Source organism: Oryza brachyantha, chromosome 4, assembly GCF_000231095.2.
Source record: "Oryza brachyantha chromosome 4, ObraRS2, whole genome shotgun sequence".
NCBI lineage: Eukaryota > Viridiplantae > Streptophyta > Magnoliopsida > Poales > Poaceae > Oryza > Oryza brachyantha.
The window spans coordinates 21,207,304-21,225,005 of NC_023166.2; the positions used below are offsets into that span (position 1 = coordinate 21,207,304).

The 17,702-nt window shown below is 42.2% G+C and overlaps 4 protein-coding genes across 5 annotated transcripts; 2 read left to right on the top strand and 2 right to left on the bottom strand.

Annotated features, from left to right (window-relative positions):
• Window positions 1-735: 735 nt before the first annotated feature.
• Window positions 736-4,552, bottom strand: LOC102723047 (cysteine protease ATG4B). Of its 2 annotated transcripts, none has more exons than XM_015836882.2 (9): window positions 4,378-4,552; window positions 3,547-4,124; window positions 3,367-3,452; window positions 3,231-3,281; window positions 2,715-3,100; window positions 2,200-2,338; window positions 1,531-1,586; window positions 1,354-1,424; window positions 736-1,256 (listed from the first exon to the last, which is right to left on the bottom strand). In XM_015836882.2, the coding sequence occupies exons 2-9, from the start codon at window positions 3,980-3,982 to the stop codon at window positions 1,039-1,041; spliced, it is 1,443 nt and encodes a 480-aa protein (XP_015692368.1). In that variant the 5' UTR covers window positions 3,983-4,124; window positions 4,378-4,552; the 3' UTR covers window positions 736-1,038. The 2 variants fall into 2 exon arrangements, with proteins under 2 accessions (XP_015692368.1, XP_040379493.1); XM_040523559.1 differs by having other exon boundaries at window positions 3,547-4,138.
• Window positions 4,553-5,635: 1,083 nt separating this feature from the next.
• On the top strand, window positions 5,636-8,214 carry LOC102699499 (elicitor-responsive protein 3-like). The gene is made up of 5 exons (XM_006652978.2): window positions 5,636-5,860; window positions 6,660-6,725; window positions 7,148-7,274; window positions 7,701-7,818; window positions 7,935-8,214. Exons 1-5 carry the CDS (start codon window positions 5,794-5,796, stop codon window positions 7,986-7,988), a joined length of 432 nt encoding a protein of 143 aa, XP_006653041.1. The 5' UTR covers window positions 5,636-5,793; the 3' UTR covers window positions 7,989-8,214.
• Window positions 8,215-9,524: 1,310 nt separating this feature from the next.
• Window positions 9,525-12,105, top strand: LOC102699776 (phosphomannomutase). Its single transcript, XM_006652979.3, has 11 exons — window positions 9,525-9,855; window positions 9,962-10,006; window positions 10,099-10,165; window positions 10,268-10,344; window positions 10,503-10,538; window positions 10,628-10,683; window positions 10,758-10,857; window positions 10,937-11,032; window positions 11,112-11,201; window positions 11,460-11,511; window positions 11,701-12,105. The coding sequence occupies exons 1-11, from the start codon at window positions 9,781-9,783 to the stop codon at window positions 11,754-11,756; spliced, it is 750 nt and encodes a 249-aa protein (XP_006653042.2). The 5' UTR covers window positions 9,525-9,780; the 3' UTR covers window positions 11,757-12,105.
• Window positions 12,106-12,118: 13 nt separating this feature from the next.
• LOC102709841 lies at window positions 12,119-17,621 on the bottom strand (the record flags this gene model as incomplete). The annotated part of the gene is made up of 4 exons (XM_015836135.2): window positions 12,119-12,203; window positions 12,413-15,828; window positions 15,901-16,106; window positions 17,457-17,621. Coding segments are annotated over 3 exons (3,234 nt in total), but the record flags the coding sequence as incomplete, so codon positions are not given.
• Between the last annotated feature and the right edge of the window lie 81 nt (window positions 17,622-17,702).

The window sequence follows — 17,702 nt, forward strand, 5'->3', positions numbered from 1 at the left end:
GAAGATCGTGTCGCGGGAGAGGAACCGCGCCACGTCGGCCGCCGGCGGCATGGTCGTCCCGCGCGTGCCGTACGTGACGCCGACGCCGCCAGCGTCCGTGCCTGAAGAGCGCCTGTCATGTTACACTGATTCACAGAACGAGCTAGCTTGGCAATGGCTCAAGCTATACAGTTACCTACCTTTGATGATAGAAACCGATAGCACAACAACTGAGAGGAGGACGCCAAGCATGGTGCAGCTTCTGTACTTAGCTCCTTGTTACTATCACTGATGAGAGTGATGGTGTGCTGACGGTGAGAGTGGCATGCAGATGCAGCGCGCAGTTCTTAAAATAGCTGGAGGTTGTTGCGTGATGCCAGGGTAACCTGTAGCGTGATTCTTTCTAGGGAGATGTTAAGCCTAAGATCATATGACTCCACTGTTCACCATGGATAGCCATTAGGGTTCTTTTGTGTTGTGTAGCTGAAAGCGATTCCTTTCTTTGGCTTTGAGTTGTAGGTGTATTCCGGTCGACTTGTGTACGCCTTTTGTTCTTGCTGGGCAGCTTTGTCCTTTTCTTCGCACACACTTTTGGGACAAAACTGGAATGCGGTGAAGCTTTCAACTTAAATGGTTTAACTCTGCTGAATGATGCTCATTTCAAAAGGAAAAAGTAGTTATCTTGCGCAACTTACCGTTGCCAATGAAAAGATAGCACAAGCTCTAATCACAAGCAACAGGCCAAACATGATACTGTAACATGGTAACAGAAGAACGTGTAATAAATTCATTGAGTTATAGGCTTATAGCCAACCACAAGAGCATGTATGATACAAAGAGATCCCCAACGAATGAGCGATGAACTGATCACATTTTACATCGCTAGCACCTAACGCTGTTTTTCCCAACTCCACTGGGTATTGAGACAGTCCAGCTTGTTCTGTACACACTCTAAAATAACGAGTCGTTTCTATTAACCCAGACATGATGAAGGGCACTCAACCGACGTGTTGGGACACAACGTTTTCGGTTCCTCATGAAATCAGTTTTGTTCCTTCGCTAAAGAATCTGCCATTCCTCCTCCCCTGTTCCACCAGAGCCATCGAGGTCCCCAACATTGATGTTGTCCACCATGCCATCCCCTGAGCTGCCCAATACATCGTCCTGATTGTACATTTGTTTTGACGGTTGAACCGACTGCACAACAGTGAAAAGTGGTGCTCCATTGGCTTTATCCACTAGCTCAGACGCCCGAGAGCAGAAATCATCAAAGTCATCTACATAAGCAGAAATACAGAGTAAAGGACAAAACCGAGATCAGAGTGAACTTAAAAGCGATCACCCAACATTTGTCTGACAGTAATAACAGTTTACCTTTATCACGGCAGTAAAAACCAATAGCCAATGATGGATCTATCAGGTCTAGGGCCAAATCTCGCATGGTGCTGTCAAAGTGATGTTAGATGATAAAGAGTTTCATTATTAAAAAAATCAAGGAAGGATGAATGTTTGGTACCATTTACCATATCCTAATTGCAATCGTGAACATACCTGCAGTGGTATGAGGAAGTGTCTGCCTCTAAGTTATCAGCTGCAATATCAACTGCCTGAGACGTAGAGAGCAGCCCACAATCACTACCATAGTTCAAAAACGAAAAACAAATAACTCCCTAGTTACAGCATTGATAAATACACAAGCCATGTAGGAGTACATCTATATGGCTGCTAAGAAATATTCCAAGCAAAAAAAAAAAAAGATACTGTAAAAAGATTAAGAACACAGGTGCCTGAAGGACATATAGCGTTTTGGGATACTTCAGGCTGAAATAAATGGAATATAGGTATGCACATAGCAGGATTGAAGGTGTGCGAGTGTAGGACTTAAGCACCCTACAGCACATAAACCATCATACCTCCCGAAAAGAATATTTAGTCTACTATAGCACACAGACAAATAGCCAGATGATAGCGGTCAATGACTGCATGCATCTAATAGCCCAAGGCATGCACTTGTATACAGTTTCCTTTCGTGGTGAATGGAGGACAGAGCTCTATCAAAGATGCATGAATTATTCATCATATTGGTGCATGTGAAATCAAGACTCTAATTTCACCTATGTACATGAAAGTTAATCCACTTATTGAGCAGGTTGCTTAACTCACTGGAGGTAGCAAAACACAACATTATAAAATTGAAGAGCATATATGCGAGAGTTTTACCATTTGAACTTCATGGGGATCCAAGTAGAGCGCTCTGTCATCCTGTACCCCAGCAATGTAGGTAGATGTTCCAGGCTTTCCACCCAAAATGCCCAAGCTTTGAGGAAATGTAAATGTCTCCTTTAGCAAAGGTATGTACCTGATGGTAAAAGTCCAAGGGCAGGAAATAGTTAGGACGGAGTAGTAGAATCAATCATCAGCAGAAACATCAACCATTCAAGGATGCCCCTGTTCATAACCTAGTTTAATTGATAGCTCACTGGATTCAAAATGAACTTTCCTTTTTTGCTTTTTCAGATAAACAGAAGGAGAACTACCAAGTCACTGGATTAGAATAACACAACAATGTTTGATTTAGAAGATAGTAGAAGTGAACTGAGTAGGTGTGGAGGTCCCAAGCCACTTCACAATCCTTACATAGAAAAAACTAACTTGGACAGCTCTATATCAGATAACCAAACATAGTTCCATGAGAAGTCAAACAAAGCATGATAATTTAATAGCTTGCTGATTACCTGGGATTAAGTTTGTCAAGACCAAGAACCAGAGGGACCAACAAAAGAATCGGTGACCAGGTTGATTGACCTTTGTTGAAATCACAGCAAAGCTGAGCAGCAACATCAATACAAACAACTGGAGCTCCACCTCTTTCACCATCTTCATCACCAGATACCACATAAAGAGCCATAGGAAAACTTCCATGCCCATCTACAACTTCACTTTGCTCTCTGTTGGTGCGGACAAGGGTTTGCCACGCCCGGCACATAGCGTATGGACCTACCCATGATCCAGCTGCTAGACCATAACTCCTTCCAGCTTGAAGTAAATTGTGAATCGAGAAAGCATAAGCTTCAGAATCACCAAACATGTGTAAGATCCCTATATATTCTGGGTTATATGGCTGCATATGAACATTTTATCATTATAAGCAACCCTACATTAAGAATTAAAAGAGGTCCATCACCTAGTACAACTGAAAACAGAAAATATTCATTTTTCTTAAGATCAGAACAGGTAGTCCTGTATCTCACCTTCTGTGAGGGCTTTCTCCAAGACCTTCCAAGATGGTGGAAAAGCAATGCCTACACAGTTACATCCAAATATCATTTTATTTACAATTCCAGAGGTAAAAAACAGAGCTTTCAATTTATAATAACAGAGAAGCACCTGAGCAACCAGCATCTGGCTGCTTCTAACCATGCAGCCCCAATTCACATCGCTAGTATACTTGGAATCAGATATGGCATCAAAACCTGCAACAAAATAAAAAGATCGTGCAAACAATTCACCATTGATGTCTACATTAATTTGTTGTGCTGGGCATATGGTTGTGTAAACAACAGGCACCTTTTCTGTAAGTGATCCATATCCTTGATGAGAAGTCCTCTAAAAATGCAGCATGCCCACTTTCGGAATCTGAGTCACTGGATGACTCCTCGGACACCAGCTTGTAACATTTACCAAGGAACCACACATCACTTGAGGTGAGAACCTTGGAGACACCCAGAAACCGCCACATTGAGCCCGTACACACGATCCTCCTCAAAACCCTTGACCAACCATAGGATCCAGAGGATGATTTCGGCGACTTGTTTGCGGGCGAATCCTGGTGCGCCTCAAATATATTGAAAGGGGAGTTGAAAACGCAGGACAGGATCGAGGTTTTCGATTGTTTCAAACTAGGGTCCTCCTGCCCCGAGCTAGAATGAGAAGGTGCAGCGTTACCCTCGGACAACGGATCGGATGAAGACGGCGATACACCCTTATCAGGCAAGCTCGTCATTACCTAACACGTCATGTGTGCATATTCCATTCGCAATACGGTCACCTGTCGAAGCAAAATCCTATCGTTCGAAGTACTACCAATCAGGTGGCGCTACAATATCTTCCTTTCACGATTGTGCCCCAGCACGCATCGAACAAATCTGCAACAAACAAACTAAATTGCATGGGTTAGTTCCATTCACTGTAGATAAACAAACATGCGGATTAGATTAGCCGCAGCAAGGCGAACAGACTAACAAAACTCACGAATCAAGCAAACAACCCAAGCGGCAAGCAAGCTAGAGGCACATCCATCACCAACAAAAGAGAACCTAATTCCAGACGGATCTCCGCAGTTTACCCCATGCAGGATCAGCAGTGCGAAGGAGGAAGGGCCAGGGAAGAGGAATCTACCTTGGGGGTTCGAGCCGACGCGTCGCTCTTCAGTTGCAAGCAAGCGCGTCCGGCGGAGGCGGAGAGGGGTAGCTGAGGCCGAATCGCCGCAGCCGTCGCGTCGTGGGGAAGAGGATAGGCAGTACGGCGAGGAGGGGAGGAGAGGAGCGGCCACGGCGAGGGAGGGGAGGTGGCGTGGCGTGGCGTGGCGGAGGCGGGGGGGGGGGGGGGGGGGGGGGGGGATGGAGACGGCGAGGAGCTCGGTAGGGGTGGGTAGTACGCGAGAGTTTAGTTGGTGGCCTGGTTACTCTGGGCCCACCGGTCAGTGACCGCAGTGGGGAGTATGGGTTGGTGTACGTCTGTTGGTTTCGTGGTGCCGTGCTTGCAGATAGAACGGAACAGATACGCAGGAGAGGTTAGTAGATTGATGCTTAATACGCTGGTATTCTCTAAAATTATTTTGTTACCGTAATTTGCACGGGCACGTCAAGTTCAGACGTGCAGAAACGTATCGTGTCATCAGGGTATCTGTTTTGGATTTTAGGAACAGTATCAATTTCGAGACCGATAGATTGCGGCTCTCATTATTTCGTTTTCTACTTATAAGTTGAAATGTAACTAATTTTATGGCTTTTCAAGTATATAACAATCTTACTAACAAATTATCTTCCGGTTACTTTTTTTTTTACGAAACGAAACAATGACAGCCTTTGTGTCACAGGAATAGGCCAGCAAAATGATGATCCTTCCTGGATGGACCATGATTTAGGCCCATGGGCGAGTCTCAGGTTGTGTTGAGTTGGGTTGATGTCCAGCAGCCCAACTTTGTTAAACTTGTGAAGTTTGATCAATTGAGGTTATTGTACAGATGCGCACTCTTAACATACACTAATGTAAATATAAAGAACAGCTACACCAATGCACCGTCATTAGTGATTCCTCGTAACCTCTTTTTCTAGTCTCAATTAATCTTATTCCTGCTCCGTTTTTTTTTCGTACAGTTAGGAGAAAGCACGGGGCATGTTCTCTTCTCATGAGGTCATGTGCCGGTTCCAGCTCAGCCTAGGCCAGAGGAGACTGCTTGGCTCGTCTCTTTCTGCAGGAGAAATGCTGCCAATGCGAGATAGCCATTGACCCCCCTAAAACTAATCATCTTTCTAAAATCTTCTTCCAACCCTAATTAATGGTGAGTAGCAAGACACAGACTGTCATCAAGCTGGGAGTGGGCCAGCTTGTCAGTTGTCACCTTCGACGACTTGCTATATGAGTTGGTGAAGATCAAACAACTTGCCGTATTGCCACACTGGCAAAAGGGGAAAGCTTCCTGTGCAACGTCAAGGAGAAGAAGGAGAAGGAGAAGGAGAAGAAGAAGAAGAAGAAGAGGAAGAAGACATCAAGGAGAAGGAGACTAGCGAGAGATCGATCGGAGAGGGAGACATGGTGCACGGGAAGCTGGAGGTCCTCCTCGTCTGCGCCAAGGGCCTCGAGGACACCGACCTCTTGAGTAAACAAGCATCCCTAATTCTCCCTCTTCTTGCCTGTTTTTGCAAAGCTTTCGTTCTGATTGTGCATCATTTCTTCTCCTCTTTGATGATTCTTCGGATCGTTTTATTAAGCTGGTTTGTAATCCTGCAAAGGTTAGATCCATTATATGAGCCAGGTAGTTGATATGATGGTCAATTGGGATAGTGCTGCTATTGGTAGTGATCGAGGATGGTATGCACGGTCGGTTGGTTAAGCGTTGATCAGCATGTGTAGATCCTGGGTCAACGATGACTCTTGTGCTTTATGTTCGGTTGTTAGTGCCTAGCAATTGGTTTGCTTCATTTCGTTACTTTAAAGTAAAACATAAATTTTATTCTGAATTTTGCATGCGAAAACGATGAAGGGTGGACAGAAGCACGCTTGTCTGTCATGGAAATTTGCTTGTTATGTCCTATGTGAATGTGAGTTGAGTAAAAAAACATCATAGAAGGAAAGAGCATGTATACTTTTATGTGTCTGCTGGATACTACCTTCGTTTCATACTTCATTTCATATAGTAAGATTTTTTAGCATTGTCTAAATTCATCAATGGATAAATACATATAATTTATATATATGTCTAGATTTATTAGCATCGATATAAATCTAGATAAGACTAAAAAGTTTTATATTGTGAAACAGAAAGAGTAGTTGAAATTTGATAAAATTGTTCTTATGCCACATACTTAATACCCTAACCACATACTTAAACTTGATCCTAGTCGAATGTTCTTTACACTCTTCATTTGATGCCACTTTCGTGTATTTTTGCTGATCAGACAACATGGACCCATACGTGATCCTCACTTGCCGCACTCAAGAGCAGAAAAGCAGCGTTGCAAAAGGTATCCGTAACTGTCAGAACTAATTCCATTGATTGCGTTATTAGGGTATTTCCAATCCATAATACTAGATATGGGTTCTATAAACTTCCCATCATCAAGAAGCTAGTACTAGACACCACTCTTCCAATGCAAACATCACTATTCCACACTTAAATTTAATGTTACCTATCTCACATGATATTTTGGATGTTGTGTAGAAACCATGTCTCATGGTCTTTCCTCATTTATTCACTTGCCACATCATTTTTCATCCTATGTGGTAACTTATTTAATGCTATGGACACCATCCTAATTATAGAGTTGAGAATGTCCTTAGGAACAGGGTTCACTGCAATTATGTCTGGACCATCAACTGATGTGTACTTAAACGGACAGGAATATGATCCTAGCCTGAACCCAAATCTTGTTTTCAAACTGCTCAGGAGCAGGAAGCGAGCCTGAATGGAACGAGACCTTCGTTTTCACCGTCTCTGGCGATGTTCCGGAGCTCAATGTCAAGATCATGGACAGTGATACCTTCTCAGCTGACGATTTTGTCGGTGAGGCAAAGTAAGCATCCATTGCAACAGTACATCACTGAACAGGAAACTTTTGAAATCAGCATCTTTATCCATTTCCTGAGACAACACGAGCTTCTGAAAAGTTCAGAAGAACTACTTTTCTGAACATTTCAGAGTGATGTTGTCACTTGTCAGTATGCTCCTCCATCCCAAAATAAATCAATTTTTTACTTTTTATCTATAATTTTTGACTCTTCGTCTTATTCAAAATTTTTTTGCGATTGATATTTTTGTTTTTATTAGATGATAAATCATGAATAGTACTTTACATGTGACTAATTTTTTTCTAATTTTCTAAAAAAAATTTAAATAAGACGGAGGACCAAACGTTGGACACGAAAATCGGAAAATTGATTTTTTTTTGGACGGAGGGAATATGTCTGTCTGTTTCCTGCTCACCTGTCTACATTTTCAGCATTCCCCTGGAGGCAGTGTTTCTGGAAGGCAGCCTTCCTCCGGCCGTCCACCGGGTCGTCAAGGAGGAGAAATACTGTGGAGAGATCAAGGTTGCTCTCACCTTCACTCCAGCAGAGGTAATTTCACTTCTTCTCTGTTTCTTTGCAACATCCATGGGGTCAGTGCCATGTTCTGAACATCTCTCTTAGTTTGATGCACTGATGCTAATAGTGCTGGACACTAATTTCTCCAGGAAACTCGCCATCATCACCGCACCGAGGAGGAGGGTTACAGCAGCTGGAACTGATACCTGCTAACGTGCATCAACGACAGGGGATCTTTCCTCAAGAATTAATACGCTTGTCAACAATTCTCTGTGTGTGCGCGCTTCTTCTTCTTCTTTTCTTTTTGCGGGGAAATACTGTGTGTTAACATGTCATAATAACTGAAGTGGCTATTAAAATGCATCACCATTTTACCTGAACTACTGCTTGTATGTATTAATATACTCCATGGATTTTTTACGTTTGATCCCGTTGATTTAGATTGACTATTTGTCTTATTTGAATTCGTTTTGCTAATATACAAAAGCTACGAGTAATGCTTAAAGTTTACTTAATGGTAAAATAAGTCATAACAAATAAATGATAATTACATATTTTTCAAATAAGACAAATAGTCAAACGTATGTTCAAAAATCAACATCATCAAATATTTACAAAACATGGGTTCAATAGTGCTCTTCGTTTCATGCGGTAAGACCTTTAACTATATATATATTTATCTATTAATCAATATATGTTGTTTATACATATGTCTATGTCTAGATTCATTAACATCCATATAAATCTAAGCAATACTATAAATTCATACATAATAAAACGTAGCTAACAGTGACTTTGTGTGATGACAAGTCTAAACAACTTTGCAGATACGACATACACGTTCTTTTGCTTGTTGACTCAACCAAGGCGAAAACTTAAAGTTGGGTAAATTTCACGAGTTCACGTATATTATAATTTAAGTTGCATAGAACCACAGTGATTTTGGCATATGGCACATAACCACAGTCCAATAAATTCATACAACTTTTCCATGACACTCATGTATTGCAACATGCCTATATAATCGATGATGAAGTACATATCGATGAAAAAGTTGTTTTTTTAACAGTCACTTTATTTTTCTATAGTTTTATAGAAGCCACACTGCTTTAAGTATTACTCCCTTCGTTCCATATCATATTTTTTTTAAGCTTGTCTGAATTTATTTATGTATTAATATATATTATATATATCTAGATTTATTAGCATATAAATAATTTCAAATGATACCAGGATTCCAGGAAGTCAAAGCGAAACGAGAGAGTAATAAGTGGCTGGTTGGACGTTATTTGAGAGTATTAAATATAGACTGATAACAAAACTAATTGCATAAATAAAAGTTATTTCATTAGACAAAATTTTTAAGCCTAATTAATTCATAATTAGCAAATATTTACTGTAGCATCACATTCGTTAATCATGGACTAATTAGGGTCAATATATTCGTCTCGCGAAATAGTCCAAAGTATGAAATAAATTTTATTAATAGACTATATTTAATACTTATAGTTAGTATCTAAATATTTAATGTAAACATTTAATATGACATAGACTAGAGAAACAAACGGGTCTAAAGATAAGGCAAAAGTATATCACAGCCACGATAGAAGCTGGGCCGACCTGGGCGCGGCCCACCGTACTGACACCCCAAATCCATAGACACGATTGGTCACGTGACGTGGCGCTTGACCGTCGGCACGTCTCCGAAATCTCACCTCACCCGTCCTCACTCTCCGCCTCTCCACCCCACGAGGCGGCTTGACTTTCTTCTTCTTCTTCGCTTCGCCTCCTCGCAGGCGCAGATCCCGACACGCCTCCACATATATACCGCCGTCGCCGCCGCAGAAACCGAAGCGAGGGAGTGCGCGCGCGTCTAGATCCGCGCCGGCGAAGCTGCCTTTCCCGTCGCAGCACTCATCCGGGCTCTGTTGTTATACCGCGCCCGCGCTCGTGCCCGTTCGTGGCAGAGGCGGGAAGAGGAGCGAGGTGGTGGCGATGGCGGCGGCGAGGAGGAATGCCGGGGTCCTCGCGCTCTTCGACGTCGACGGCACCCTCACCGCGCCCCGCAAGGTCTTCCTCCTCCTGGATCCGCTCCACGTTCTGTGATTGATCTCTCTCGAGCTCTCGTTCCCCGTCGTTAGCACTGAATCTTCTTGCTCTCTTCTGTTTGAGGTAGGTGGTGACGCCGGAGATGCTCCAGTTCATGAAGGAGCTGCGCGAGGTGAGGACAGCACCCCTTCTTCTCCTCTTCTTCCTGCTGGTTTGCATGGACCATGAGACTCATGTAATGTTTTGGTAATGCAATGGGAGCAGCATGTCACCGTGGGCGTGGTCGGGGGATCCGATCTGGTGAAGATTTCGGAACAGCTCGGAAAATCAGGTTTGCAAACTTGTGTTCGCTAGCTTGTATTCATGAAACGAGGATTAGTTGCCGCGTTCTCTAATCCAACAACGCATTGCTGTCTTCATCTTTGCTCTGCAGTTATTACTGATTACGATTACTGCTTCTCTGAGAACGGCCTGGTTGCTCACAAGAGCGGGGAACTTATTGGAACTCAAGTGAGTCCTTAAGCAAATGTGCATTACATACTGCCTGAAATTTCACTTCTAGTTCCTGGCTGGGAATATTAGTCATTGACTGCTCCTGGTCTTAAAGAGTGAAAAATGCTTGCATCTGCCTTTTTGTATCATGGAACATAATATTCTGCTCTTTGCAGAGTTTGAAATCATTTCTTGGAGATGATAAGCTAAAGGTGAGCACTTTTTAGTTATATTCTTGTGCTGTTTGCCAATATATTTGGAGGCCGTTCTACTGATGAATGATGATTCATGTTTTTTGCAGGAATTTATTAACTTCACTCTTCATTACATTGCTGACTTGGACATCCCAATTAAAAGGTCAGTGAAGAAACCTACTACCTACTAATTCCTGTTGGCAATGTCTCTTTACGGACAAGTAACTGTTTGATCAGGGGTACATTCATAGAGTTCCGAAGTGGAATGCTTAATGTGTCACCTATAGGGAGAAATTGTAGTCAAGAAGAACGCGATGAGTTTGAAAAGTATGACAAGGTACAATTATCATTCTACAAAGATCATTTATTTCTCATCATTCATGCACCATGAAACTGGACTGACTTATTTCATGTAGGTACACAACATTAGGCCTAAAATGGTTTCGGTGCTTCGTGAAAAGTTTGCACACTTGAACCTAACATTTTCTATTGGAGGGCAAATTAGTTTTGATGTAAGCATTGTATATTCATATAATATGTGGTAGACATAATTGATTACATGGTATTTATTGCTGCATCACTTTAACTCAGGTGTTCCCACAAGGCTGGGACAAAACTTACTGCCTGAGATATCTTGAGGAATTTCAAGAAATCCATTTCTTTGGGGACAAAACCTACAAGGTGATATGTACTCTTTTAGCAAAAAGTGCTTCCTACTTTTATATGTGGTTATGTATTTCATTCATTCATTTCATGCTAGAACAACACCTTACATATACTATAGATAGTGTTTTGCCTTTTTCTTCAGAGTCAGTACAATATACTCTTCAAGTTATTGTTTCATCCTCTTATGCTGTTATCTGGCTCTGAATTCAACTAGCATTAACATTTCCAACGTTTAGTACTTTGTCTGAGTCTGACTTCTAGTTCATTCAATAGGGTGGCAATGATCATGAGATTTTTGAGTCTGACAGAACAATCGGACATACAGGTACGTTATTTATTTGATAAAACGCTGCTATTCCCATGCTTTGGAACCAATATTGTTCTCACAACGTTTATATTGTACACGATGTAGATAATATTAAGTTCATAGCCCCAAACTTTGGCTGTTCATATTTGCTGAGATAACACATGATTGCTGGCATCATTAAACTGATTTTGTCATTTACTTTTGCAGTTACAAGTCCTGAGGATACAGCACAGCAGTGCAGATCTCTCTTCATGTCGAAGTGACCTCTGGATTAGCGTGCATTTTATTTATCTACATTACATTCCTCACATCTCTTGCATTTCCCCTTTATATACCACACCAGTATTGCTCCCTACAGACTGTACTTCTCCGCATTCATATGTTTCAGATTATATGTTTACACTTGGTGCAGAATAAATGAGTAGGCAATGTTATACCCCATTTTGGCTAATTTTACAAGTCAATCGTGTAAAAGGATAAAATATACATGGGCGTTTTGGTTGTCACTGTTAGTTATTTTCTGCTAGATTCATATACATGGACGTGAATCAACTGTAATACGAATGATTTTTGGCTCATTCAGCTACTTTGGCTTGTACATGCCAACCTCTAGTTTTTCCTGTGAGTTCTGGTACTGTCAGTGCTTTCCGGTCTTCTTTTCCACCAAATCTTTGTGAAGCTCTCCACTGAACGTAGACTGAAGATTACCACTGCAGAGAGGAGATTGAATCTCTATTGAAAATTTATCTTTCCTACATTCACAACGTTATGGGGAATAATAACTTTGTAAGACGAGAAGCAAAGCCAGAAGAACCAGTAACTGAAACTGAACCTCGGCCAACTGAACACACACCAAGAACGATAGCCAGAGAAACTTAACAAGCCTCGAAATGACTTGAACAGATAAGCTAAATTTTACCAGTATTATGCCAAGCAGGAGGCAATAAACACGTCCAGATAGCATGAAACTTCAACCAAACATTTTCCACTCAACAGAGTAGTCATCACTTGGCATCATAATTCATAAACAACAATGCAACCATTACCAACTAATCAGAGAGATCATTAACAATCCATAAGTATTATACAGTGAAGCAGACCAGCAAAGAACATCAACTTACCTTAACACATCCTGATAGCATTGAACTTCGGCCAAGCATTTCCCACTCAATAGAGAGGTCATCGTTGGCATCATAATTCATAAACAACCATGCAACTGTTCCACATAGAGGTTTTACCATTACATTACACTAGCATTGTTTTCAGTTACCACCTAGCTCAGATAATCTGAGTACTGAACTAACGCAACTATGTTAGGACACGGTCTTTTCTCCAGATGGGAAATCACAGTAAAGTGAAGATAAATATTCCTACAAAATTAACACGGATGACTAATAATTGTTAAGTGATGAGAAGCTTAGGTAGATTCTACCATGTTAGATCAAGCCAGAAGTGGCCTGAAGCAAATGGTGCTAGACAATCGAACTCCTTTTGTGGCCATCTCCTGACTGTGCTAAATGATCCTTTGAACAAGCTTGAGAAGCATTGGACCCAGCTGCATATTTCTTGGAGACAGCATGAGGTTCAAAGCCAGGTGGACCAGCCCAAGCTGCTGACTGTGACTGAGAAGAGTAATCTTTCTCAGCAACCAAATCGCCTGATTTCGATCCAGGCAACTGTTCCTTCTGAGATGTTTGAGCAGAAGCATCAGTGGCAGATGTAGTGGTGCCTTGCCCCTGGATTTCAGATACTGTGTTGTATGTGGATTCATCGTAATAGTATGGCCAATAGGAAGTCGGTATTCCAACAGCCGCCTTTGCAGGATCATGCACTGTGAAGTGGGAGTAGAAATGCGCCATGTAGCTGCTCATAGCAGCAGGTTGAACACCAGCTATCCTAACCTCCAGCACATGCCCATCCAGAGGGTAACCATTCATGTGAGTGAGTGCCACAGCAGCAGAGTAAGGATCAGCAAACCTGACAAATCCAAATCCTTTGCTCACACCAGTGTATCTATCAACAACTACTTTTGCCTGGGTGATTTGGCCACATGGTAGGAAAATGTCAATCAGCCTTTCGGTGTTAATATATCTTGGGAGATGGCACACATAAAGGTTATTCATGTCAATTTGTCTCTGCTCATTAGAAGGCATCCATGGTGTTGGAGCATTTGGGGCTGCATTGGATTCTGCAGGAAGCCCTGCTACTCTCACATTCAGTATGCTTCCACCAATCCTGTAGCCATCCAAATGATCAATTGCTGCAGCAGCACATGAAGGATTATCATACCTAACCATGCCATGCCCCTGATGTCGAAACATTCTAGATTGAACAACTCGTCCAAATGGGCGGAAAAGATCAAAGAGTTGATCTTCGGTTACACTTGATGGAACCCTGCCAACATACAGATTGGCCATGTCAATTTCTTTGGTCTTGCCACCTGGTTGTGGAAAAGCAGACTCCACAGCATTGGTCATGTCAAATTGTCTCTGCTCATTAGAAGGCATCCATGGTGTTGGAGCACTTGTGGCTGCAATGGATTCTGCAGAAAGCCATGCTACTCTCACAGTCAGTATGCTTCCACCAATCCTGTAACCATCCAAATGATCAATTGCTGCAGCAGCAGATGAAGGATTGTCATACCTAACCATGCCATACCCACTAAAAGGAAACATTCTAGCTTGAACAATCCATCCAAATGGGCGGAAAAGATCGATGAGTTGATCTTCGGTTACACTTGATGGAACCCTGCCAACATACAGATTGGCCATGTCGATTTCTTTGGTCTTGCCACCTGTTTGTGGAAAAGCAGACTCGGGAAAATTGGTTGGAATGGGCTCTGCTCCCTTGACCACTAACCTCTTTCCTTCAACCAGGTATCCATCCATGTGTTCGACAGCTTTGGTAGCTGAGGGTACATCTGCATACCACACAAGACTATACTCCAGGTTCATCAGGACCTTACTGATTTGGCCAAAGGGTGCGAAAAGGTTAATCAGCGTATCAGCAGTCATGGACCTTGGAATATTAGTGATGTATAGTTTAGACTTGTTGATTTCTGCAGAGGTCTGTACAGCTGAGCTGGATGCTGATGGGGAAAGGCGTGCAACTCTGACCGCCATCATTTCTCCTCCAACCATTGTTCCATTCATTGCTGCAATAGCCTTGGCAGCAGATTCAGAATCAGTAAACTTGATGAAACCATATCCTTTACTTGAAAAGGTGTCAGGATCTGCCATCACTCTTGCATGGGTGATTTTACCAAATGGAAGGAATAGCTCAACCAACTTCTTGGTGTCAATTGACGATGGCATATTACAGACATACAAATTAGACATGTCAATTTCCTTGATGGTTCTCGTAGTGATAGGTGATTCTACAGCTGAATTTGGCTGTTTTGGAGGTATGCCTGATACTCGGACCTCTATCTTTCTTCCCTCAACAAGACGTCCATTCAAATGGATGACAGCCTCAGCTGCATGGTGAGAACTAGAGTACTGCACAAAGCCATATCCTTTACTTAAGCCTGTTGTGTGATCTCTCGCTACCTTTGCACTAGTTACTTCCCCAAAAGGTAGAAAAAGATCAATCAACCTGTCTGTGTTCATGGACAAGGAAAGGTTGCACACATACAATTTAGTCATGTTGGTTTCCTTTGAAGGCTGGTTATCATCCTCTGGCACAGCATGAATAGATGGATTGGATCCTGATGATGGAAAACCAGCTACTCTGACCTCTAGAGCTTTTCCTTCAACCAATCGCCCATTCATGCGCTTAATAGCTTCAGCAGCACAGTGAGGATCAGAATACTTCACAAAGCCATATCCCTGGCTCAAACCAGTGAAACAATCATCCACAACTCTTGATCTGACAATTCGTCCGAAAGGTAGAAACATCTCAATGAGCTTGTGCGAAGCTACAGAAGCAGGTAGGTTGCCCACATACAGATTAGTGTTGTCCACTTCTTTCAGCTTGCTGCCATCCCGAGGAAAAGAAGGTGGTGTGTGTTCTTGTTTCTTATGGAGGTGCTTGTCCTGGTCATCAAACTGAGCTTTCCTTTTCTCCAACTTTGCAGAAGCAAAATTTTCAGTACTGTATGTGTAACAAGATACATCATCAGCAAACTTGACAAGTCGTTTTTTGAATGGTTTCGTTCCAATTTCCTTGGCTGCTGGTATCTCGTTTTCCTTAATGTTGTTGCACATTTTCTGAGCCTGCTTGAGCTCTTGCTCATTTCGTTCCATCTTGAAAACTCGCAAAGCACAGGGGTTCGTAACACATTCCTCCTCACCAACCACCAAATCATCATATGACTCCACTTCATGGATATGCTTCCTGCAAGTATTGCAATAATTAAGAACCAGATTTATGAAGGGTTTCACATGGAATCAGTCTTTGCCACTTTACCTGTGCAGTTCCTCTTTCAGTACAGAATCATCACAGGGATCCACACATTTTGTATCATCAATGTCATCATCTTCATCATCATAAAACTCACGTTCATATGGCTCTTCTTCCTCACTGCCATCTTCATATCCAGCAGCAGAATTCATCTTGTCACTGAAACTCTCCTGTTGACCAGCCAAAGTTGCTTTTCCACCTCCTACTTGTGCCTGCAATTGGTTCACAAAGAAGCTATTATTTAGCAAAACAACAGAGGATAGGGCTAACGTAAGTTTCTGATGAAAGTAGAGATGCAGCAACTTATAAAAAGTAAGCAACGTGCCTCCCAACAGAGAGCTGTGAAATCCATTTAATTCCTAGCAGCTTGGCACCCTTGCCTGCTAGTGGTTCAACTCATGTAAATTTGCACAGCACAAATTTTTACTGTCTTGTAGTATTATGCTGTTTTAACATCAGTGCCAGCATGTCATACGCCACACATTGTAAGCTATCAAGATTTTAAAGCAACCATAATTTCAGACAATCTTCGTAGCGAAACAAACAAATACGCATAAACACAATCTACAGCACCGTGACACCCGGTCTGACATGACAAATGATAAAAACTCACACACACAAATACGCATAAACGCAATCTACAGCACCATGACGCCCGTTTTGACATGACAAATGATAAAAACTCACAGTCCACATCTCTAGTTGCCCCTTCTAGCAAATTTGTGGTTTCCTTGACGCTAATAATCCATTATATCTATATTTTAACGTTCCATAATGCTTTATACCAACACAAACAGTACTAAATATAAAGCTTCTCAAGAAAATATGTGTGCAGTATGGCAGTAACACAAACAGTACATATACAGTAATAATGTGCTTCCCAACGGAGAGCTGTGAGATCTATATAATTCTTTGCAGCTTGGCGCCCTTGCCTACTACCTTTCCACCGATGAAAATGTGCACGCACTTGTAATGCCATCAGGATCAGATTCTAGATGCACCATAATTTCAATAAATCTTCCTCGCAGAAAAAAAAGAGAAAAAAACAAACACAAAAACTTCCTACAAACCAATGATTTCACATGATCTTCCTTGAAAAAAAAAACAATTTCACACAATCTGCAGAAAGGTGACAATAGTCCTGTGCAAATAATCAAAAGTCACATTTCCAGTTGGCCGGCCCCGGCCTCTTCTAACAAAGTTGCGGTTTCTTTAATTAATGATCTCAACATTTTTAGCATTTTCCATCACAGCCCTTTTATTCCCAAGAACTCTCCATACATTATTCCAACATAAACAGCGGCACGCACTCAATAAAGCTCTCAAGAAAACACAACCAAACCCTTTGGCATCAAACACAAAACCCTAAAAAAATGACAAAGAATCAAAACGAGAGACGCCTAGAAACATATATAACCAAGAAACACAAACTAAACCCCACGGCACAACCGCACAAAATACAAACCAAAAGAATCACCCGAAGATCGCGGAAGGGGTAACAAGCTAATCAAAGCGATTGCTTCCCAACCGCTAGTGCACAGAAAAGCAAAAATAATACCTACTTCCTGGAGGAGATGCAACCAGGGCGGTGCTGACGTGCTGTTCGATCCTCCCTGGAGGAAGAGGGGGAGGAAGGAAGGCGAGAAGCCCAACTGACCACTACTACTAGTGGTGGTAGTAACAATCCTGAGAAGAGGAGGTGGTGGTGGAGGTGGAGGTGGAGGTCGTGGTGGTGGTTAGGTTACTGCGTCTCCCTCCTCTGTCCGTGTGTGTGTGTGTGAGGAGGCAGAGCAGCGGCATGAGCGATC